At 41.9% G+C, this 25,003-nt stretch overlaps 1 protein-coding gene across 1 annotated transcript; it reads left to right on the top strand.

Moving 5' to 3' along the window:
• The first annotated feature begins 2,365 nt into the window (after nucleotides 1-2,365).
• Nucleotides 2,366-11,698, top strand: SP5 (Sp5 transcription factor). Its single transcript, XM_082260921.1, has 2 exons — nucleotides 2,366-2,737; nucleotides 9,935-11,698. Exons 1-2 carry the CDS (start codon nucleotides 2,687-2,689, stop codon nucleotides 11,006-11,008), a joined length of 1,125 nt encoding a protein of 374 aa, XP_082117047.1. The 5' UTR covers nucleotides 2,366-2,686; the 3' UTR covers nucleotides 11,009-11,698.
• The last annotated feature ends 13,305 nt before the right edge of the window (nucleotides 11,699-25,003 follow it).

Genomic DNA, 25,003 nt, shown 5'->3' with positions numbered 1-25,003 from the left:
GCCAATCGAGCTCCATGGTGCTGGGCAGTGAGCACAGGGTCCACTAGAGGACGTTGGCCCCAAGGCCACCCTCATGAAGTCTGTTTCTGATTGTTTGGTCAGAGACAATTACACCAGTGGCCTGCTGGAGGTCATTTTGTAGGGCTCTGGCAGTGCTCATCCTGTTCCTCCTTGCACAACGGAGCAGATACTAGTCCTGCTGATGCGTTAAGGACCTTCTATGGCCCTATCCAGCTCTCCTAAAGTAACTGCCTGTCTCCTGGAATCCCCTCTATGCTCTTAAGACTGTGCTGGGAGACACAGCAAACCTTCTGGCTATGGCACGTATTGATGTGCCATCCTGGAAGATTTGGACTGCCTGTGCAACCTCTATAGGGTCCAGATATCGCCTCTTGCTACCAGTAGTGACACTGACCCTAGCCAAATGCAAAACTAGCGAAAGACAGTCAGAGAAGATGAGTAGGGGAAAAATGTCACTGGCCTCCACCTGTAAAACCATTTCTGTTTAGAGGGTCGTCTCATTGTTACCCATCTAGTGCACCTGTTATTAATTTCATTAACACCACAGGAGCTGAAACGGATCAACAACCCCCTCTGCTACTTAGCTGACCAGATCAATATCCCAGGAATTAAATTGACTTGATGCTACACTCTGATTAAATAGTGTTTAATTTTATTGAGCAGAGTGTATCTATATACAAATGCTTTGCCTTTTTTATTTCTGTTTTAACCACTTGCCGACCGCCGCCTGACTATATACGGCGGCGGTCAGCCCCTCCCAGGCAAAGTGACGTACCGGTACATCACTAGCCTGGGATCGAATAGGGGGCGAGCGCGCACCGCCGGAGGCGCGCTCCCGCCCCCGCACGTACCCGACGAAGCAGGCGCGTGTGACCGGCGGACCCGATGTCCGCCGGTCACTCACGATCGTCGGGTAGAGAGGGTGAAAGGCAGGCGACTAATGTAAACAAAGCGCCTGTCACTCTCCCCTGTGTAAAAGCACTGATCACTCGGTCCTGCTATGTAGGACCGTTGATCTGTGCTGTTACACACAAAGCCACATCCAATGACAGTTAGAAACACACCCCTAGGGACACACTTAACCCCTCCCTCTCCAAAAAAGTTAACCCCTTCCCTCCCAGTGTCATTTTTACAGTAACAGTGCATATGTATAACACTGATTACTGTAGTAATGTCACTGGTAACCCCAAAAGTGTCAAAAATGTCAGTCAAGGGTCCGATCTGTCCGCCACAATATCGCAGTACCGCAAAAATAATCGCAGATCGCCGCCATTACGTGTTAAAAAAAAACAACAAAAATGACAAAAATCTTTCCCTTAGTTAGTAAATGCAATAACTTTTGTGCAAACCAATCAAAATACGCTTATTGTGATTTTTTTTTACCAAACATATGTAGCAGAAAACAAATTGGCCAAAAAATGTAAAAAATTTTGATTTTGATATTTTTTTTGGGGGGGGGGGGAATTTCATATAAAAAAATGTGAAAAATATTGTTATTTTTGCAAAATTGTCGCCTTTTTTTGTTTATAGCGCATGATCAAAAAATCGCACAGGTGATCAAATACCACCAAAAGAAAGCTCTGTTTGTGGGAAAAAAAGGACGTCAAATTCGTTTGGGTACAGCGTCGCACGACCGTGCAATTGTCCGTTAAAGTCACGCAGTGCCGAATCGCAAAATAGGCCCTGGTCAGGAAGGGGGTAAAATCTTCCGGGGCTTAAGTGGTTAAAGTGAATGGGTTGTTTTACAAGGTGATCTCTTACAATCACGTTAAGGTTGCGGTATGACGGTACAACGCCCTCCTGTAAAGTACTGTGAGATACGGCATTGCCTTCTTATAATAGAAGGTATTTCCATATCCCCATTTCCAGCTCAAACCCCAAATACGAGGCACTCGGTCTTTGCCTAAACAGGAAAATCTGGTGAAGAGATGGAACCGGAGATGGCCAATATTTAGGTCAACTTTCCGCTGTTTTTTGGAATAAATGGCGGAACATTCGGGGGCATTCCATCACTTCATAGACAAGGAAAAGTTGATATTACTTTATCATCCAGGAAGAGTGTGAAGCTGATAAAAGGGAACTGCCTATCCCAGCAACAAAAGGAGATTGTCCCTTCGCTACAAATCCTTAATTACAATAAGAAGCACAGAGGAGGGGGATCTGATGTTCTGCTCCGGCACAGTGAGGGTCTCCAGGAGCTGAAGGGTCCCTTTGATCAAGAAAATCCAATTATTTGTGTATATACATTTCCCACATAGTGATTACTTCATTAATTGTCCCGCCTTTATCACCTCCCTTTCCACCCCCTGTAATAATCACTTCTTTTATCCACACCAACAAACACTCCGTAGGAGCTTTTGTAGATTCAAAGGATTTGCTCCAGCTTGTGAAAGAGCTGCTGTGCTTTGATGATTGGGCAGCTGGGAACTTCAAAGGGACAGCGGCGGCCTGTGACTGGCTGGCGGCCCAGCAAAGTCCTTATCACATTCTTGGAGGTGCTCCCGCCGCCGTCAGTCAAGGAGGGGAGCCGGGAGGGGGCGCAACCTGCCCGCTGACAAACAGCCCTGGCACACGGGACCCTGTGGGTGGGAGGACACTGACAATACTCCATGCGGCTGGGGCTCAGCGCTGCCCACCCTTATCACACCGGCACACGAGCGGGACCATGGCGGCGGTGGCTGTACTCAGGAACGACTCTCTGCAGGCATTCCTACAGGTCAGTGCTGCCCGGGGGGAGGGGGAAACTACAACTTCAGACCCGACATAGAAAACTTTATCCGGGATAGAGCGACCTGCACCGCGCACAGCGAGCACCTCTATGGTGACAGAGGATAGAGGAGATACACCTACAGTACTGATAATAACTACTCACAGAGAGCACCTCTATGGTGACAGGAGATAGAGGAGGTACACCTACAGTACTGATAATAACTACTCACAGCGAGCACCTCTATGGTGACAGGAGATAGAGGAGATACACCTACAGTACTGATAACTACTCACAGCGAGCACCTCTATGGTGACAGAGGATAGAGGAGTACAGGAGATAGAGGAGATACACCTACAGTACTGATAACTACTCACAGCGAGCACCTCTATGGTGACAGAGGATAGAGGAGATACACCTACAGTACTGATAATAACTACTCACAGTGAGCACCTCTATGGTGACAGAGGATAGAGGAGTACAGGAGATAGAGGAGGTACACCTACAGTACTGATAACTACTCACAGCGAGCACCTCTATGGTGACAGGAGATAGAGGAGATACACCTACATTATAATAATGATAATTACTCACACCGAGCACCTCTATGGTGACAGGTACTCAGGGGGCAACAGGAGTACCAGGGAGTGAAGATAGAGGATGCACACCTACATTACAATGAGTACTCACAGCAAGCACTTCTATGGTGACAGAAGATAGAGGATGTACACCTAGATTACAATAATAAGTACTCACAGCGAGCACTTCTACAAAGACAGGTACTCAGGAAGAGGAGATAAGAGGATGGACACCTACATTACAATTATAAGTACTCACAGCGAGCCCTTCTATGGTGACAGAAGATAGAGGAGGTACACCTACAGTACTGATAACTACTCACAGAGAGCCCTTCTATGGTGACAGAAGATAGAGGACCTACATTACAATGAGTACTCACAGCGAGCACTTTTACAGTGACAGAAGATCGAGGATGTACACCTACAATACTGATAACTACACACAGCGAGCACTTCTATGGTGACAGGTACTCAGGGGGCAACAGGAGTACCAGGGGGAGAAGTTAGAGTATATAGACCTACAATACTAACAATAATAACTACTCCCAGCAAGAACTGCTATGGTGACAGAAGATAGAGGATGTACACTTACATTACAATAATAACTGCTCGCAGCAAGCACTGCTACGGTGACAGGAGAGAAGATAGAGGATGTACACCTACAATACTGATAATAAGTACTCACAGCCAGCACTTCTATAGTGACAGGTACTCAGGGGTAACAGGAGTACCAGGGAGAGAAGATAGAAGGTGTACACCTACATTACTAATAATAACTACTCACAGCGTGCACTTCCATGGTGACAGAAGATAGAGGATGTACACCTACATTACAGTAAGTACTCACATTGAGCACTGCTCCAAAGACAGGTACTCAGGAAGAGAAGATAGAGGATGTACACCTACAGTACTGATAATAACTACTCACAGTGAGCACTTCTATGGTGACAGAAGATAGAGGATGTACTCCTACATTATTAAAAATTACTACTCACAGCAAGCACTGCTACAGAGACAGGTACTCAGGGAGAGAAGATAAGAGGATGGAGACCTACATTACTAATAATAACTACTCACAGCAAGCACTGCTAGGGTGACAGGTACTCAGGGACAGAAGACAGAGGATGTACACCTACATTACTAACAATAAGTACTCACAGCCCAGCACTGCTACAGTGACAGGGACTCAGGGGGTAACAGAAGTAATAGGGAGAGAAGATAGAGGATGTACACCTACATTACTAACAATAACTACTGACAGCGAGCACTTCTATGGTGACTAAAGTACTAGGGAGAGAAGATAGAGGATGAACACCTACATTACAATAACTACTCACAGTGAGCACTGCTACGGTGACAGGTACTCAGGGAGTGAAGATAGAGGATGAACACCTACATTACTAACAATAACTACTCACAGCTAGCATTGCTACAGTGACAGGTACTCAGGGGGTAACAGAAGTACTAGGGAGAGAAGATAGAGGATGTACACCTAGAATACTAATAATAGCAAGTACTTGGATCAGGGAGAAACAGAAGTACTAGGGATCAGGAGGAAGAGTCATTCCTGGATGTACAATAATAAGTACTCAGAGTAGCGAGCAATAAAAGTTCTAGGCATCAGGTAAAAGAGTCATTTCAGGATGTACAATAATAGTCACAGGTATTAATAGGATGATAATAGGTAGGATGACAGGTGTGATCACAGGTACTCAGGGAGCAACAGAAGCACTAGAGATCAGGAGGAAGAGGAGTTAAAAGCTAATAATACTAATAATAAGTACTCAGAGCAGGAAACAACAGAAGTACCAGGGAGAGAAAATAGAGGATGTACACCTTGAATATTACTAATAATAAGTACTCAAAGCAGAGAGCAATAAAAGTACTAGAGATCAGGAAGAAGAGAAGCACATATAATAATAAGTTAGGGAGAAACAGAAGTACCAGGGAGCAGGAGGAAGAGAAACTAGATGATGTATAATAATACTAATAATAAGTACTCAGAGCAAGGAGCAATAAAAGTACTATGGATCAGGGAGAAGAAAAGTTCCAGGATGTACACTAATAATAAGAAGAAGAAGTACTCTGAGCTAGGGAGCAACAGAAGTACTAGGGATCAGGTGGAAGAGAAGCTATGGGGTATACATTTATAATCACAAAAAAGTACTCAGAGCAGGGAGCAATAAAAGTTCAAGGGGTCAAATAGAAGAGTCATTCCAGGATGTACAGTAATAGTCACAGGTATGGATAGGATGATGAGAGATAAGATGACAGGTGTGATCACAGGTACTCAGAGCAGGGAACAATAAAAGTACTTGGGATTAGGGAGAAGAAGAGTTCCAGGATGTACAACTATAATAATATGAATAAGTACTAGGAAGCAACAGAAGTACTAGGAATCAGGAGGAAGAGGAGTTACAGGATGCACAATAATAATAATAATAATAATAATAATAATAATAAGTGTATTTAGAGCTAGGCAGCAACAGAAGTACTAGGGAACAGGAAGAAGAGTAATTCCAGGATGTAGACCCATAATAGTACTCAGACCTAGGAAGCAAAAAAAAAGTACTATTGATCCAGTAGAATGAGTAATTCCAGGATGTATACAAATAGCCACATATCTTCAGAGCCAGGGGAGCAATAACAATACTAGGGATCTAGAAGAGAAGCTATAGGGCGCACATCTATAAGAACAAGTATTCAGATATATGGATTATTATTAGTAAACAGGATTTATATAGCACCAACCGTGTGTGCAGTGCTTTACAATATAAAGGGGAATTACAACACAGTTTAATACAGAAGGAATAGGAGGGCCCTGCTTGATCCAGTAGAATAAGTAATTCCAGGATGTACACCAATAGCCACAGGTCTTCAGAGCCAGGGAGCAATAAAAGTACTAGGGATCAGGTAGAAGAGAAGCTATATGATGTACACCTATAATCATAATAAGTATTCAGAGCTAGGGAGAAACAAAAGTACTTTGGATCAGGTAGAAGAAGAGTTCCTGGATGGTGCACCTGTAATAATAAGTACTCAGAGCTTGGCAATAAAAGTACAATGGATTGGGTAGCAGAGAAGCTGCGGGATGTGCACCTATACCCACAGGTACTCAGAGCTAAGGCACAATAAAAATAGTATCAAGGATCCAGTAGAGGAGAATCTATAGGATGTGCACCCATAATAATAGGTACTCAGTTCTAGGGAATAATAAAAGTTCAGGTAGTAGGGAAGTTACCGGATGTGCACCTGTCATAATAAGTACTCAGATCTTGGCAAAAAAAAGTACTATGGTTAAGGGAGAACAGAAGCTATAGGGTGTGTACCCTTAATAAGTACTCAGATCTAGGGAACAACAAATGTTTTTTGGGATAGGTAGTATAAAAGGCACAGGTGTGAACTTCTAATAATAAGTACTCAGATCTTGGCAATAAAAGTACGATGGATCAGGTAGTAGAGAAGCTATCAGGTGTGAACCCATAATAGTACTCAGATCTAGGGAGCAAGAAACATATTATGGGTCAGGTAGAAAAGAAGGCACAATATGTAAACTCCTATTAAGTACTCAGATCTTGGCAATAAAAGTATGGATCAGGCAGAAGAGTAGTTCCAGGATGTGCACCAATAACCACAGGTACTCAGAGCTAAGGAGTAATAGTACTATGGGGCAAGTAAAGGAGAAGCTCCAGGAAGTGCAGCAATAGCTTCAGGCACTTATAGCGGGTGATTAATAAAAGTACTATGGGACGTGTAGAAAAGTCGCTCCAAGATGTGGACCAATAGCCACAGGCAGTCGTAGCTGATGATTAATAAAAGTACTTAGGAACATCTAGAAGAGAAGCTGCAGGAGGTGCACCAATAGTCACAGGTACTCCAGATTTAAAGAGCGATAGTTCTATGGGACATTCAGAAGAGGAGCTCAGCTCCAGGAGGTGCACCAGTAGTCACAGATACTCAGAGCTACTAAGTAATACATGTACTGTGGTGAATAAAGAGCAGCTCCAGGAGGTACACCAAAAGTCAGTTACTCATAGCTGGTGATTATTAATAGTACTATGGGACAGCTAGAAGAATAGCTCCAGGATGTGCATCGGGAGTCACAGTTAGTCATAGTTGGTGATTAATAAAATTATAATGGGACAAGTAAAGAAATAGCTCCAGGGTGTGCTCCAGAAGTCAGTTACTTATATCTAGTGCAGTGGTTCTCAACTCCGGTCCTCGGGACCCACCAACAGGCCAGGTTTGCAAGATAACTAAATTACATCACAGGTGATCTCATTTGCTGCTCAGTGATTGTGGTATTCTAGTCTGCATCCCCCAAGGTATTACTTAAAATCTGGCCTGTTAGTGGGTCCCGAGGACCGGAATTGAGAACCACTGATCTAGTGAATAATAAAAGTATAATGTATAATGGGACAAGTAAAGAAGTAGCTCCAGGGTGTGCTCCAGAAGTGCTCAGAGGAAGGAATACAAGTGCTGTGGATTGTGTAGAAGTTTAGCTAGAGGATGCAGCACCCCTATCACAGGGGCTCAGCACTAGAGAGCAATACAAGTACAATGTAACAGGTAGATTAGTCGCTCCAAGCTGTGCACAGGAATTACAAGATGTAAAATAACAATGGAATAGGTTGTTTTTAGTAACTCTTGGCTGTGCACTCAAAATAACAAATACTTCTACTTAGTGTGTGGTAAAAGCACTCTGGCATAACTATGGCAGTAACCCCAGGATGTGTGCCACTAATCACAGGTGGTAGATAGCAGTAAAAGTGCCATGGAACTGTAGGACAGTGTGTTCAGGATCTGCAACAGAAATCACAGGGGGTTTTATAAGTGAGCAGTGCAATTATTCTGAAACCTTGAGAATTGCAATGTCAGAATATTCCTAAACATTACAGAAGTCTGTCTTGTAATCTTTAGATGCCCTGAACACGGAGTATTACTTTCAGGTGAGCAGACCGAGTATTGTTGGACAGGTAGCACTGCAGCACAGAGATGTGCAGATTACACCTTCAAGGTGACAGTTACTAATGGGACTTCAGGAGAGGGAGAAGAATGTAGAGTTACTGCAGTCCATCACAGGCAGTGCAAGCTATTGAGAAATCAAAGTATGTATTGTAACTTCAGTATGAACCCAAACATTACAGATAAGGTTTTATTACTATTCAATGTCTGCAAGAACAGCTCTTAGCTGGAGTATGATGATGTGGTGCAGTGACACAGGTTGTCTGTCATCTTCTTAATGCACACAAGACATACCAGATGATGCGGAAGTTAGATCACAACATTCCCACAAAATGCTTCTCATTGTAATCAATGTGCTATAAACATTTGTGTGTTCCTTTTTTTATTTTTGTTTTTTTTATTTGTTGAAATAAGTTTATTTATTTATAAGATAGCTTCATTTATCTGTGCCTAATTTATATGGGAACATGGCAATATTTTGATACATTCTGGAAGTATAAATTGTCCTAGTTTGAGAGCTTGATTTTTTTTATTAGTTTATTAGGAAACTATTTCTGCTATATTAGAAGAAGAAAAAAACATACGTTTTCACATCTTAAATTTAATATATGAGAAATAAATATTAAAGGGCTGGTCAAAGCTGCAACTAAAAATATAAATACTGTGAATTGCTCACAGCCACATTTATTGATGATTTCAAATGGTAATTTAAAAAAAAGACCATTGTTTTTAGTTTACCTAAATATTGTGAATTTGTTGCATCTTATTAATCATATATATATATATATATATATATATATATATATACATGTGTGTGTATATATATATATATATATATACACGTGTGTGTGTGTGTGTGTGTGTGTATATATATATATATATATATATATATATATATATATATATATACATACATACATGTGTGTATATATATATATATATATATATATATATATATATATATATATATATATATATATATATATATATATATATATATATATATATATATATATATATATATATATATATATATACATATACATATACATACATACATGTGTGTGTGTGTGTATATATATATATATATATATATATATATATATATATATATATATATATATATATATATATATATATATCTATATAAAAGAATATAGTGCTGGATAAATCACTTTAAAATGTTTTACAACCATGGGATTTATCTATTATACAGTGAACCTATTTTAACTTCAAATACTCCAGATGAAGATGAAATTAGATAATTCTCCTAAACTTTAGTTGAACATTGTGTTGCTGAACTGACTGTAAAATAAACATCATATTATTTATATTATTATTATTATTACATATTATTTATTATTTTCCACTTGTTAGTTTGGGTTCTAAGTGACGGTATCATGCTGCTCTGGGATGCACATTTTACGTTTTTATGTTTGTAGACCTTAATGATGACTTTAATTACATTATATCTGACAGTTTAGGAACCGCAAACATAGTTTCTGCAATTTCAATTGAGAATCCTAAATAACAATTTTTTTACCTCTGCTCTAAAATTATCCCGTGTATAATTCAAAAGATAATAAAATATTGAATATGTATCTAAAGATATAAAAATGTAATAATTTCAGGGTAAACTTATTTCCATTGTGTTTAAATACAGGACAGAACGCCCAGCGCCTCCCCTGATGTGGGTAAACATTCTCCTTTGGCTCTTCTGGCAGCTACATGTAGTCGGATTGGTCAGCCCGGTGGTGGTCATGAGTTTCTCCAGGTTCCTTACGATCCAACCATTGCTTCTCCATCCAGGATTTTCCATCCATGGACTAATGACCTCTCTACACACTCTCCAGGTGGAATTCAGGCACACACCAGTATTGGACTCAGCAGCCCGAAAAATCAGCTCTCCGCTCACATCCAGACTTCATTCGTAACTCACGAGCTGCCCTTGACTCCCCCAGCTGACCCCTCTTACGCTTATGAATTTTCTCCGGTGAAGATGTTATCGTCTCCCATGACAGCTTTTCAGTCTTCTAGCTGCCAATCAGCCTATGTACCTACTGTTCCATACGCTTCTGCTGCCCCCATTGCTTCTGCAATTCACGGCTTTGTTCCGAGTCACTCCAACTTGCTACACCAGCAGCCAAGACAACTGTCCCCTAATCCAGCAGAAGACATCCCTTGGTGGAGCATTCAGCAGTCCGCCCCAGTTCCTCACCCATCTCCAATTCCTCATCCTCATCACCGCTTTCCTCTTCAGAGAAGTATAGTACTCGGGCACACAGACTTTGCACAGTACCAGACTCAGATTGCAGCTCTTCTGCAGACTAAATCTCCTTTGGCCACGGCCAGAAGATGCAGAAGGTGCAGATGTCCGAACTGTCAATCTTCCAGTGGTCCCGATGAGCCTGGGAAGAAGAAACAACACATCTGCCACATCCCGGGCTGTGGGAAAGTTTATGGCAAAACCTCACACTTAAAGGCTCATTTAAGGTGGCATTCTGGGGAAAGACCTTTTATTTGTAACTGGTTGTTCTGTGGCAAAAGTTTCACCAGATCCGATGAGTTACAAAGGCACTTACGGACCCACACTGGTGAGAAACGCTTTGTCTGCTCCGAATGTGGGAAAAGGTTCATGAGAAGTGATCACTTGGCCAAACACGTGAAAACACATCAGAACAAGAAGATAAAAGGGATGGAGAGGACAGTGAAACAAGAGCACAACCGAGATCACTAAGGGAAGCCCTGATGGCTTTTATTACAGTGCAATGTATACTTGAATCTGGACTCCACAGAACACAGATCAAACTTTTCTATATATAAATATTAAAGCACAAGACACAGACCACAAAGGGATTCTTCAAATTTGCTTTCTACATTTGGATCTTTACATTGGTCCTGTGGATTTGTATGTTTCTGCTATTCTGTAATCAAGCATAAATTGATATGTGACTTGGAAGCATATTTTTTCCTCAAAGCTACGGTACTTCCAGCGGACTCTTTTATATGTTTATTAAACTTTTGCATTTTTCCTCTTCCATTCCAGCATGCTTTATTGATTCTGTAAATGGGACATAAAACACTTTCAATAAATAATACTGTCTTTTTTCTGTTGGATTCAAGCCAAATTGGCTTTGTCTGAATTTTAGTTTAACTGTGATGTGCCTAATTGTATGAAAGCTGGTTTTTTTTTTACCGCTTTCTCAAATACGCCTTTCAGTTATCCACATTTCAGATTCCATTATGTCTACTCGTTTTCAAATATCCAAGCTTTAGATATTTGGTTAACTATATATCTTTGCAGATACTGTGCAGGTGTCAAAGTGTTTGGCTATGTTCTTAAAGGGTGGCTTAGTGAAAAAGTCATTTTAATTCAGCTCAATGGGAGTTTTCTTTAACTATTTAATCAGGTTAATGGAAATATCTCTTTTTTTTTTGTCACCTTAGGTGATCTTAAACCCAAAAACAAAAATGTATTATATTGCAGCTTGCCAGTTCTTAGATGTGGTGGCTGCATTCGTTTTCCTTTTTTTGGAGGGAGGGGCTTTTTTCGCTTTTATTTTCATCTGTAATCCAGTCACCAAGGGGAAGATCTACTAAAACTGGAGCACACAGAATCTGGTGCTGCTGCGCAAGGTAGCCAATCAGCTTCTAACTTCAGCTTGTTCAATTAGGCTTTGACAATGAAACCTGAAAGCCGGTTGGTTTCTATGCACAGCTGCACCAGATTTTGCACTCTCCAGTTTTAACCCTCATTTACATTGGAGTGACTTGTCATGCGATTTCACAGGTCGCAGTGCATGACAAGTCGCACCCTATTGTCGGCAATAGCCATGTTCAAATTGATGCAACGCCGGCTTTGTGGTGCCGTATCAATTTAAAAGTTTCTGCACTACTTTTGGCGATTTTGGGTGCAACTTGCATAGACATCTGTGCATTAAGCCGCACAGATATCTTTAAAGTCACACCTGAAGTTGCACTCACTGACTGGCTTTGAAATTCTGCAATTTCAGATGAAGACGCATGATTTCAAAGCCGCATTTATTGTGTGGGGTGCCATTAGTACCATTGCACGTCTATAAAAGGGTAGCATGTTTCTGTGCATTGCGGGAAAGTGCACAATTTAGTTTGTTCCTACAATGCAAATCTGATCATATTTTTTAGAGGCTTGTGATATTGGAAGGCAGGGCACTGACATAGTCTGTTGTTTTTCAACTACCTTTAACAGAAAAAGCTGTCCAGCAAAAGTGCCAATTCGAGGGTTGGGACAAAGCATTTAACACTGACATGGGTGCTTACAATGGTCAGCTTTTTTATGTAAGATCTTTATCCTAAAATAAGAAAATTGCTGCTGTAACTGCTTAAAAAATGTTATCGGGAGTTTGGTTTTAATGTGTTAATCAAGTCGATCTAAAACTGCTAGCCTAAAGCCCCGTACACACGCAACGATTATCGGCCGACTGATCGTCCGTCTTTTGTCCAGAGTTGTGTTTTGTTGGTTGGAATGTGCCTAGACTGCACACAAATTTTCTCCCCCAACAAAATTCTACTTCAGAAGTGATGTCATGTGTTGGATTGCTTTCTTTGTGTTCTTTCTTCTCTGAGCATGCCCAGACTTGCTCATTAGATTTTTCCCTGTCGAAATCTGTACTGACTGCACGAAAATTGGACGTGTTTTGACGGCGGACAAAGATTTTTTTCGGCCGAAAAGTCGGAGTTGGTTGTCGGAAGCATCATACTAACAAGCCGAAAATCGGCAGATCGGTCGTCGGACAAAAATTCCCTGCCGATTTTCGATGCGTGTGTACGAGGCTTTACACTACCATTTTCCCAGATTGACAATGCTGTTGTCCAGAGGTGTCTCCATTTCTCCTCCATCCAGAGTGGAGCCACCCTAAGACTGTCACTGGCTGGATCATCAGGTAAAAATAATGGGGGAAAAAAGCCTAAAAAAATAGGCCACCACATTTAAGGGTTGGCCAGCTGCAATAGATTACATTTTTGTTTTTGGGTTAAATACTGCTTTAAAGTTTTGAACTGTAATAAAACTGTTACAGAGCTGGTGCCCATGGTTCAAAACCCACTAGGGACACTTTGGGGTTGTTTTACTAAAGGCAAATAGACCGTGCAGTTGCTTCAGAGCTTAGTAAGTGAGCAGAAGCTCTCCTGGCTTCCATCATCCAATCATGTGCAAGCAAAAATACAGTTTCTTATGTTCCTTGCATGTGATTGGGTATTCTTTGCAAAATGAAACTTTACCTCATTTACTAAGCTCTGGAGCAACTGCACTTGCAGAGTGTACAGTTTATTTGCCTTTACTAAATCAACCCCTATGGGCACATTTGCAGGTTCTTGACGTATTTGTGTGGCTTTCCTCTAACAATTCAAAAACACACTAGAGGACTAATTGGCATCCACCAACAATTAGCTCCATTTATTTGTATGAGGGCATTAGAGACATTAGAATTAAGGTGTAGATACTGATGTGGTTCAATGTTCTCTGTAAATATTTTATTACTGTTTAAGTTAATAAAATTTGTTTTTGTAATTCTGTTAAGCTGGCTAAGTGTGCCTCATTGTTCCTTTTTATAGTTTTGTTGTTGCAGCGGCGTATATATACATTTGTGGAAGTATACCCTTTAGTTTGTTTAGTGAATATATCTATATTTCTTTATACAGAACATGATTAGATGGCTTGCTTCATGGCTGCACATCTTGATTTTTTTCCTTAAAACAGACAGGGAGTGTTATTTTCTTAACAGCCCCTTTATATTATCCATCTTTTAGACTCCGTTCATACCATCAAAAGCACACATGTAGCTCCGTGTCTGGCATGTAGGGCAGCCCATTCATTTCAATGGGCTGCTTTACGCATAAGATATACTAAAAAGAACTCCCTGACCCTTTGAGAAATCATGCCAAACCAAAACGCATGGTACTGCGGCACCATGCATTTTGGTACACATGAAAATGGGTGTTTACTGATGTGTGGGGTGCCATTAGTACCATTGCATGTCTGCAAAAGGGCAGCATGTTTCTGTGCGTTGCGGGAAAGTGGGCAATTTTGTGTTTGTACCTACACTGCAAATCTGATCATATTCTTTAGAGCAGGGAATCCTCAAACTACGGCCCTCCAGCTGTTGCAGTACTACACATCCCATGATGCATTGTAAAACTCTGACATTCACAGACATGACTAGGCATGATGGGAATTGTAGTTCCTGAACAACTGGAGGTCCATAGTTTGAAGACCCCTGCTTTAGAGGCTTGTGATATTGGAAGGCAGGGCACTGACAGAGGGCTGTTGACTCTCGTCTGGTTATGTAGTGACATGACAGGCTTTTGACATCCTCATTGGGTGGGATTTACTAAAACTGGTGCACACAGAATCTGGTGCAGCTATGAATAGTAACAAATCAGCTTCAAACTTCAGCTTGTTCAATTAAGCTATGACAATAAGCCCCTCCCCATTCACATTGGCACAATTTGACATGGGATTTGACAGGTCAGATCGCAGCCTATTGCAGGCAATGGGAGAGTCCCAATCGCTGCGGCGCCAAACCAATTTCCAAAAATCTTTCCTGCACTACTTTTGGCGACTTCGCCGGCGATCTCAATAGACATCTATGCATGAAGCTGCACATATATCTTTGAAGTCGCCCCCCAAGTCGGACTTTGAAATAGTGTGAGTTCAGATGAACTTGCACAATTTCAAAGCTGTGTTTAGTGTGAACGAGGGCTAAAACCTGGAAGCTGATTGGTTACTACACACAGCTGCACCAAATTCTGTGCCCACCAGTTTTGGTAAATCTCCCCCATTGTGGCTAGCGAAAATGTTTCACTTGTTGCCATTTTGGTCTGACTCTTTAGCTGTATATACCTAAGTACAGTTTGTGACATACTTGCATGGAGACATTATTCCCTGGGGTTGATTTACTAAAGACAAATAGACTGTGCAGTTGCTCCAGAGCTTAGTAAATGAGGTAAAGCTTCACTTTGCAAGGAATTCCCAATCATGTGCAAGGAAAATAAAACAAAAAACAGCATTTTTGCTTGTACATGATTGGGTAATGGAAGTCGGCAGAGCTTTTGCTCATTTACTAAGCTCTGGAGAAGCTGCACTTGCAGAGTGCACAGTCTATTTGCCTTTAGTAAATCAATCCCCATGTGTCTATTGTTCTAACATGACAGCAAGCAAAATGAGAACATTTCCTATTGGATGCAGACTACATTTTACGAACTTGTACTTGCATAAGGGAACAAGATAAATGCCATTTATAAACATTTTTGCCATTCATTGGTCCTTACAATGCATTTTCAGTAACAGAGGTGTGCTATGAAGAAAAAAACATGTGGGACAGAGACATAACAAAAAGATCTGGGCCCTGGTGCCAACTCACAACCGGGGCCACTCAATGACCTGCTATGAAACTGTTTAAAAATAATAAAAAGAGGTCTTGTTGTTTACTTTTCAATAAAATGACACTAAGCTATGGAAAATATTATTCAAGTATGTATTCTTAACCACTTGGCGCCTGCGCTATAGCCGAAAGACGTCTACAGCCTGGGCTTAAAGAGGGCATACATGGACGCCCTCCTTTTCTCGTGGCGGCGCTCTTCTGGCGGTGTGCGCTGTGATCGTCGAGTCCTTGGGACTCGGCTGATCACAGAGCAGGGTAAAGGGCCAATCACAGTGGGCCCTTTACCACATCATCAGCTGTCAGCCAATGGCAGCTGATCACAGAAGCCAGTTACTGGCTTTTTTTTTTTTCATCATGCTGTCAGCGTGAAGAAAAGTAGAAAGCCATTAACCGGCTTCTGTTAGAGGGACATTGGTCCCATTAGTGCCCACCAGTGCTGCTAATCAGTGCCCTCCAGTTCTGCTAATTAGTGCACACCTGTGCCACCTATCAGTGCTGACAATCAGTGCCTCCTGATCAGTGCCGCCTATTAGTGCCACCCCTCCGTGCCACCTATCAGAGCCACCCATCAGTGCCTCCTGATCAGTGTCCACCAGTGCCGCCTCATCAGTGCCACCTCTCAGTGCCCATCACTGCTGCCTCATCAGTGCACATCGGTGAAGGAGAAAAATTACCTGTTTGCAACCATTTTTAACAAATAATGAAAAACATTTTGGTTTTGTTTTTTTTTTAATTTTCTGTCTTTTTTTTTTTTGTTTGTTTAGCAAAAAATAAAAACCCTAGTGGGATTTATCACCAATCCTTGTCTCCACAACAAGCCGAAATTTTCAAAAATCCAATTGTCACAGGGACAGAAAGTGAGGTGAAATCTTCTGAACAGGGGCACAGACAACAAAACAAATGTTACAGGGGTGTTAACCCTTCCCTATGCCATCCAAAAAAATGTAAAAAAAAAATTTTTTGGCTGGATCTACACTTAAAAAATTTACCTGTTCAAAGTTACATACAAATTCGACTAAGGCCTCTTTCACACGGCCGCTCAGTTATTTTCTTTCGCTCCGGTGCTTTTTTTTTGCACGGACACGGATGACACTTGTGTCATCCGTTCCGTATGTCCGCATATCATCCCATCCATTTGCGGATGATATACGGACATAATGTAAGTCTATGGGCATTGCGGATGTCAGCGGATGACACCGCTGACATCCGATTTTGCATCCGTTCCGTTTTTTAAAACGGAAGAAAAATAGGGTTCTGTTCCGTTCCAAAAAATGGAACAGAACTGAAAGGACGAAAATCGGATGTCAGCGGATGGTCATCCGCAATCCCATAGACATTCATTATGTCCGTAAATCACCCGCAAACGGATGGGGTGATTTACGGACATACGGAACGTCCGTGTGAAAGAGCCCTTAAGAACAAACCTACAGAACTCTTGTTTGTAACCCGGGGACCGCCTGTACTCTAATAGGCAATAATTTAAACAGATCTTGCATTAAAGCTTTATTTAATGGGAGAAAATGTTAAAAGGTGAAGTTTACCTTATGGGTCTTACTTTTGTTTACTTCCTTTATTTTAAAAAATATTTTTGCTGCCATAGTTCTATATGCTTTCTTTTAATTCCTGCCATTAGACTGACACATTTTCATATGAAATCAGTTCAAAATTGTATATTCAGCCTGTTAATCTTAATCATTTTGGCAATGTGGCTGTCAATTTAATGTATTTTTTTTTTGTATGTGGGATATGTATTATTTCCTGATCTGACTAATCTGCTGAGCTGTACTGTACATGAAACAGGAGTGGTAGATAATGATGCGGGATATTAATTGCTTCTTTAGTAATTGATAAATTGATGTTCATTAGAGGCCAACCCAGGCAGGTCTAAATTATTTACTGAATGATGTTAAGAAGCAGTACTTGAGCAGACAATCAGAACTTGGTACTGTGAAACATTAAAAATAATAACGAATGATGTTACCATGCTTTATTAGTATTTATATACACAATTTCGGAAATGGAGGGACGTTCTGTATTTGTGCTTTGCCCATTCTTTTATGGAAGTGAAGGCGTATACAGTAATACACATGGCTGAGTCACAATCTTATTGGACGGTTTTGGAATTTTACACATCTCCTAACTTTTAAGAGATGGGAAAAAAAACTTACCACAAAGTATGTAGGAAAAATCAAGGATTATATGGAAAACCTGCACGGGAGCATATGTATTCTCAATAAGCAGCTGCTTAGACAAACGTGACAACAACAGCAAAACTCTAAGAATATAAAGAATCAGCGCTAAATTAATAAACAACTGATTCAATATTACACCAACATTTGAAAAATATTAAAGCAAACAAAGTATAAAAATATGTGTATAAAGTGACAACCAACTTATTTCGTGACAAACATAAAATGTAAAGTGGAACCAAACTTATTTTGAGTCAAAACGAATCAGTCCAAAAGAGCTCATCAGCCAGGGCATAAGAAAAAAATATTCAAAACAAAGTTCAAAAAGAAATATTTGATCCGCAATCCAGTTGTCATATGGGTGTCCCCGCACTCCCAATATTCAGTGTTTCCACCACCGAATGACACCAAACAAATGAGCCTCTCACCGGATCCAGTGGACCATCAAATAAATTATTAAATCCCTTTGAACAGGATGGTTCCAAATGCCAAGCATGTGTCCAATCGGAGTTACTCCATCTTTGTAATGTCTCCTGCCGGGGAATGATGCAGAGTCCAGGCTGCGGCTCCCAGCACTACACCATGTCCCTCCCAGCACTACACTCCGTCCCTCTCTGCGTCCGCAGCCTGGACTCCACATTATTCCCCAGCAAGAGACATCACAAAGATGGAGTAATTCCGATTGGACATGTGCCTGGAGTTTGGAACCATCCTGTTCAAAGGGATTTAATAAGCACATTTGACCATTTATATGATGGTCCACTGGATCTTGTAAGAGGCAACTACTTACTACCACGGGACAAACTACAGACACCAACGGAGTGAGGCAGACTAAATATAACTAAAAGGCATTGAGAAACCAGCAGTTGTCATTATTTATAATTTGGTTTAAAAAAAAAATAAAATAAAAAATGGCTGCTCGGTCTATAATGCCCCGGCCTATTTTTTGTCCCAGTCAGGGCCTGCTTTCCACTGCCACCTATGTTCCCTACATACTGCGCCAATGGTCTGTATGATGTTAGCTGGAGAAATTTAGCAGTTTCATGCTTTGTTGTTTCAGTATTTTTTACTGTTTTTAATAATTTGGAAGTTTTTTGGAGGTGGTGGGGGGGGGGGGGTGGTGCAAGTAGCTGATTTTGCCTAGGGTGCAAATTAGTCTAGCTCTGGCCCTGCCCCCAGCCCCATGTACTATGAAGAGTTAAAATGACAACATTTATTGGATAAACCCACAAGTGTTTTTTTTCTACCACCTTTTCTTTTATACTGGCTTTTCAAACAAACACAATAATTTAAAGGTTATTTTAAAGGTTTAGTGTTGTATAAAACCTTTGGTAGTTAATCAGCAGTACCATTGCCAGACTCAACCTAGTCAAGTAAATGAATGCACACCACAACCACAGTGCGGTATTTCCAATTTAACCGATTGAGGACCAGCCGCCGCATATGTACTGCGGCAGGCTGGCTCGTACAGGCAAATCGCCGTACATGTACGACGCTCGCTCCCGGGGCTCTGGGGCGCGCTCCCGCAGGCCCCCGCCCCCGATGGTCTGATTCGGTACAGAACTGATCAGTCTTCAGATCCAGGCTAATGATTTTTGGCCTGGACCTGGTGATCGGTTCTGACCCATGGCAGACCGAGCTGTGCCTGTGTAATGTAAACACAGGCACAGAAAACGATCATCTCTTCCCTCCCTAAGACCTCTCTAAGACCTTTTGGATTCCAGCGTGAGAGAAGAGAGCATCAAACGTGAGTACACCAAACAGCACACACACACCTAGATAGGCACATATAACCCCCCCCAGTTAACCCCTACCCCCCCTGTCAAATTGCACACTACATTATATACAGTATATAGCATTTTTCTGTATTTCTGTAATAGTGTGCCTTGTGACTTGATTTAGCGCTAACAACTGTTAGTTTTAAGCTTAAGGTACCCACCACCCCCCCATAAAGATTTAACCCCCAGTTAACCCCTTCACCCCCTGTCACATTGCACACTATATACTGGTATATAGCGGTTTTCTGTATTTCTGTAATAGTGTGCCTTGTGACTTGATTTAGCGCTAGCGAGTTCGTTTCTGTCCCAAGTAGGTTTAGGGTACCCGCCACCCCCCCCCCCATAAAGATTTAACCCCCTGATCACCCCCAGTTAACCCCTTCATTGCCCTGTCACAATGTCACTTTTATAGGGTACAGTTTTTTTTCTGATCACTATTATTAGTGTCACAGGTGACAATAGTTAGTATTAACGCTAGTTAGCGTCAGTCTAGGACAGCGCAGATCCCCGCCGCATAGTTAGAAATATTAGTTAACCCTTTGATTGCCAGTAAAACACACATACATACACATAACACCTCCATTACTAGTATAGCATCTGAACGGATCAATATCTTTGATCTGATCAGAACTATACTAGCGTCCCCAATAGTTTAGGGTTCCCAAAATGCAGCGTTAGCAGGATCGGTCACCTGCCAGCACTTGCGTTTAGCCCCTTCGTCCAGCCCACCCCACTCCACCCAGGCAAGTGCAGTAATCAATAGATTACTGTTATTTCCAAAAACACATCACACAAAACCGCAGCGTTAGCAGATTCAGGCCTGATCTCTGCTAGCACTAGCAGTTTTTTTGGAGCGATTGAAATAGTCCTCGACAACCAGGTGCTTTTTTACCTGTCACACCGAGTCACACTAGATACCTGTAAATTTAGTGGCTAAACTGTCCAAAGGGAGGTACACTAGTGAAGAGGCCTACATGATACTGACCATGTCAGATGAGAGCGATGGGGAAGCCTCACTGGCATAATCAGGGTCAGTATATGAACCTGTAGACAGCACTGGCTCCCTGACAGATAGCTCCGATGATGGATGGGTCCCTGCTAAGGTCAGGCGTACCCGACCCCGTTCTGGAGTTGCCGAGGTGCAGAGGTCACAGTGTGCTCGTACTAGCACGTTTGGTACTAGTGCCGCTCAAACTTCTGGTGAACTGGCCAGCACTAGCGGCCTAGTACACCCTGGTCGTAGACAAACCCGCACTGCAGTAACACTTGGTGACATGGCGAGTCCCATAAGTGCAGTTGAAGCTGGTGCGGTGGCTAGCACTAATGGTGTCCCGCAGCCACCGAGAATTAGAAGACAGGCCCATAGAGCCCGTAGTGCCCTCCCTGATCCGCTGGCATATCCTAATTGGCAGCCCCCAGATTCTACAGTGCCCTTACTTCCCCCATTCACTGCCCAACCCGGAATTCAGGTGAAAACAGCCAATTTTAATCCCCTTGATTTTTACGAACAGTTTTTTCACGGAAGATCTTTTCAGATCTATTGTGGACCAAAGCAATTCATATGCTGTGCACTGCATCAAAGTACCCCATTATCAGTGGGTCCTACACTATCCATAAAAAAGGGGTGAATCCAGCCTCTCTAACCCTTGGAGACAACACTCCTTGCTGGGGAAGATGTGTTAATGCACTACAAGGGACTCCTCCTATATCTACTTGATAGTGGACACTGATAGAGTACAGGTGTGTGTGGGGGATGGGGTGCTCAACCCAGAAGTCTGGTCAGACCGAATACATAATAAACAAGCAAAAAATTGGGGGAGCAACATGTTGCTTGGGCCATAGCTGCACAGGCTTTAGATATACATGTTCAGGGTTTTCTCCCCCAATTTTTTGCTTGTTTATTATGTATTCGGTCTGACCAGACTTCTGGGGTTGAGCACCCCATCCCCCACACACACCTGTACTCTATCAGTGTCCACTATCAAGTAGATATAGGAGGAGTCCCTTGTAGTGCTTTAGCACATCTTTCCCAGCAAGGAGTGTTGTCTCCAAGGGTTAGAGAGGCTGGATTCACCCCTTTTTTATGGATAGTGTAGGACCCGCTGATAATGGGGTACTTTGACGCAGTGGTGGGCTTGAGCACGATATGGCCATATGGTGGGACTAAATCCCCATTTTTATTTATGGATTGTCTCCATATTTGATAGTCATTTCTTTTGCATGTGTGCGCTATTCTTTTTTAATATACATGTTGCTTGGTCCATAGCTGCACCGGCTTTAGATATACATGTTCAGGGTTTGCTCCCCCAATTTTTTGCTTGTTTATAATTCATATGCTGGTCAATTCATCGCCGCCAATCCAAATTCGTCCCTTGCCAGACCATTCGGCTAGAAACCTATAACGGTTTCCGAGTTTAAAACTTTTCTGGGCCTATCCCTTGACATGGGCATAACTAAAAGGAGTGAGTTGCGGTTATATTGGTCCACTAACCCAACTCACCATATTAGCGTGTTCTCTGCTTCCATGGCCAGGGCGAGATACGAGTAAATTCTGCGGTTCATGCACTTCAGTGACAATGAACACTGTCATCCTCGGGGAGACCCAGGAAATGATCAGCTCCACAAAATCTGGCCCCTTGTAAACCACTTCAATCAGCGGTTTGCAGCCTTGTTTACCCCCAACAAGTTGTCTGCATTGATGAGTCCCTGATTATGTTTTCTGGTCACCTTGCCATCAAGCAGTTTCTCCCCAGCAAGCGTGCCAGATACGGGGTCAAGCTGTATAAGCTGTGTGACAGGGCCACAGGCTATACAGTTAGTTTCCGGGTTTACGAGCGTAAAGATAGCACTGTGGAGCCCCCCAACTGCCCAGACTACATAGGGAGCAGCGGCGAGATAGTTTGGGACATGGTGTCACCCTTATTCGGAAAGTGGTACCATTTGTACGTGGACAATTTTTATTTAAGCGTGCCACTTTTTAGTCACCTGCTTGAATTTCAAATTGGCGCATGTGGCACCGTGCAACCTAATTCCCAACTTAGTCGGGGGGAGAGAGCCTGCTTGAAAACTGACAAATTGCTTGCAATGAAGTAGAGGGATACACGGAATGTTTTTGTTCTGTCCTCCCTTCACGCAGACACGACTGTCCAAATTCATATGGCAACTGGTGTTTTGGAGAAGCCCCTCTGTGTCCACGAATATAACCTTAATATGGGAGGGGTGGACCTGAACGACCAGCTTTTGTCGCCATACTTAGTTGCCCGTAAGGCCAGACGCTGGTACAAAAAAGTGTCTGTTTATTTATTCCAATTGGCTTTGCTGAACGCTTTTGTGCTTTACAAAGCATCAGGACGAAGTGGATCCTTCCTCCAATTCCAGGAAGAGATCATCAGTGCCTACCTGAATCCAGGAGGTGCCCCTGCCCAACTTCCCCTACCAGATGCAGTAAGCCGGCTGCATGAGAGGCATTTTCCACACGTCCTCCCGAGTACCCCTACCCAAAGAGCACCCTCAAAGAAGATGTCGTGTCTGTAGTAAGCATGGATTTAAGCGTGACACCCACACTTATTATTGTCCCTTCTGTCCTGACCAACCTGGTCTCTGCATCGGGGAATGTTTTGAACGCTACCACACACTAGCGGAGTTTTAGCGTAGGGTACAGCACGGCACAGTCTGGGCACACTTACACAGGGTCTTGAAAGATGTTCGATGGCTATCGTCATTTTGAGAGACCCTAGGCTGGAATGTTACAGTTGAAGAAAAAAAAAAAGTTACAAAAAAATTACAAAAAAGTAAAAAAAAAAAATTACAAAAAAACATAAAATAAAAAAGCCAAAAATAGTTGTTGTTTAAGTTATTTTTCTGTTCTTTCTCTGCTCTTCTACTTCTACTCTTTCTACTTTTACTGTACTTTATTGTTACTGTTTTTCATTGGTAACCATTTTTTACTTTTCAGGTACCAATGTAATGTTTTATGTTTACTGTTCTATTAACCAGTTTGTCTTGCACGTACACCCATCAGCTGCCACACTGATTTATATATATTCTGACACAAACAGCGTTTGCGCTCAGCATATATGGAAATCTATGATGGCAGCACTGTAGGAGGTGATTTCACCACCCCAGTTTAAAAAAAAAAAAAAATAGGTATACATGGCATTCGTCATCATTAGAAAAGTGGGTTGAATGTTTTGGGTGGCTAATGATGGGTATACTACACATTTTCTGGCGGAGATTTCTTCATCCACATCGATTGAACAGGCTGCATGAAAAAAAAAAAAACTATAATATATGCCAAACAAGGACCAGCAATGTACTGGTATGTTGCTGGACTTTGAGTGGTTATACCAGGATGATGCCTGCAGATTTAGGCATCATCTTGGTATCATTTTTTACAGCCAGCGGTCCGCTTACATGTAAAAGTGATCCTAGCGGATACTTAGCCACTAGACTGCTTTTACAAGCAGTGGGACTCCCCCCCCCCCCCTCCCACCGCCCTCCGCGGTTTTTCTCGGGCTGTCCTGTCCCACCGGTTAACCCGAGAGTGCAGCCGGTGGTTCTATTATCTGACCATAGAGCTGATTGGAGACGAGAATGGCTCAGAATGACTTTGGTTTCGCCAGAAATAAACAGGGCCATTGGGAAATTGGGAAAGCATCTTATCACACCAATATTGGTGTGTTCAGATGATTTAAGGTCAGAGGAGAGATCTAGAGTCTAATAGACCCCAATTTTTTTTAAAAAAGAGTACCTGTCACTACAGATTGCTATCATAGGAGATATTTAAATTCACTGTGATATTAAAAAAAAAAAAGAAAGAAAGGCAAGATGTCAAAATAACATAAAAAAGCAAAAAAAAAAAAAATTCAAGCCCCCCTGTCCCCCTGTGCTTGCGCGCAAAAGCGCACGCAAGCATTGGTCTAGTGTCATATGTAAACCGCAATTGCAGCATGCATGTGAGGTATCGCCGCGAACGGCAGGTCAAGGGCAGTAATTCTTCCAGTAGACCTCCTCTGTAAGTCTAAAGTGGTAACCTGTAAAGACTTTTAAACGCTTTAAAAAATGTACATAGTTTGTTGCCGCTGCATGGGTGTGCGCAATTTTAAAGCATGTCATGTTTTGTATCTATGTACTTGGCATTAGATCATCTTTTAAATTTTACCAAACAATTAAGAAATATATAGTGTATTTGTGCATTAAATTAAAAAAAATGTATTTTTTTCTCAAAAATTCCGTTTAAAAAATCTGTGCGCAAATACCGTGTGACAATAAAAAATTGAAACATCCGCCATTTTGTTCTGTAGGGCTTCTGCTTTAAAAATATATAATGTTTGGGGGTTCAAAG

This window comes from Pelophylax lessonae (assembly GCF_965119305.1).
Source record: "Pelophylax lessonae genome assembly, chromosome: 6".
NCBI classification, from domain to species: domain Eukaryota; kingdom Metazoa; phylum Chordata; class Amphibia; order Anura; family Ranidae; genus Pelophylax; species Pelophylax lessonae.
Note: the sequence above shows the minus strand (reverse complement) of the source record. Positions and strands in the feature narration are given on the sequence as shown.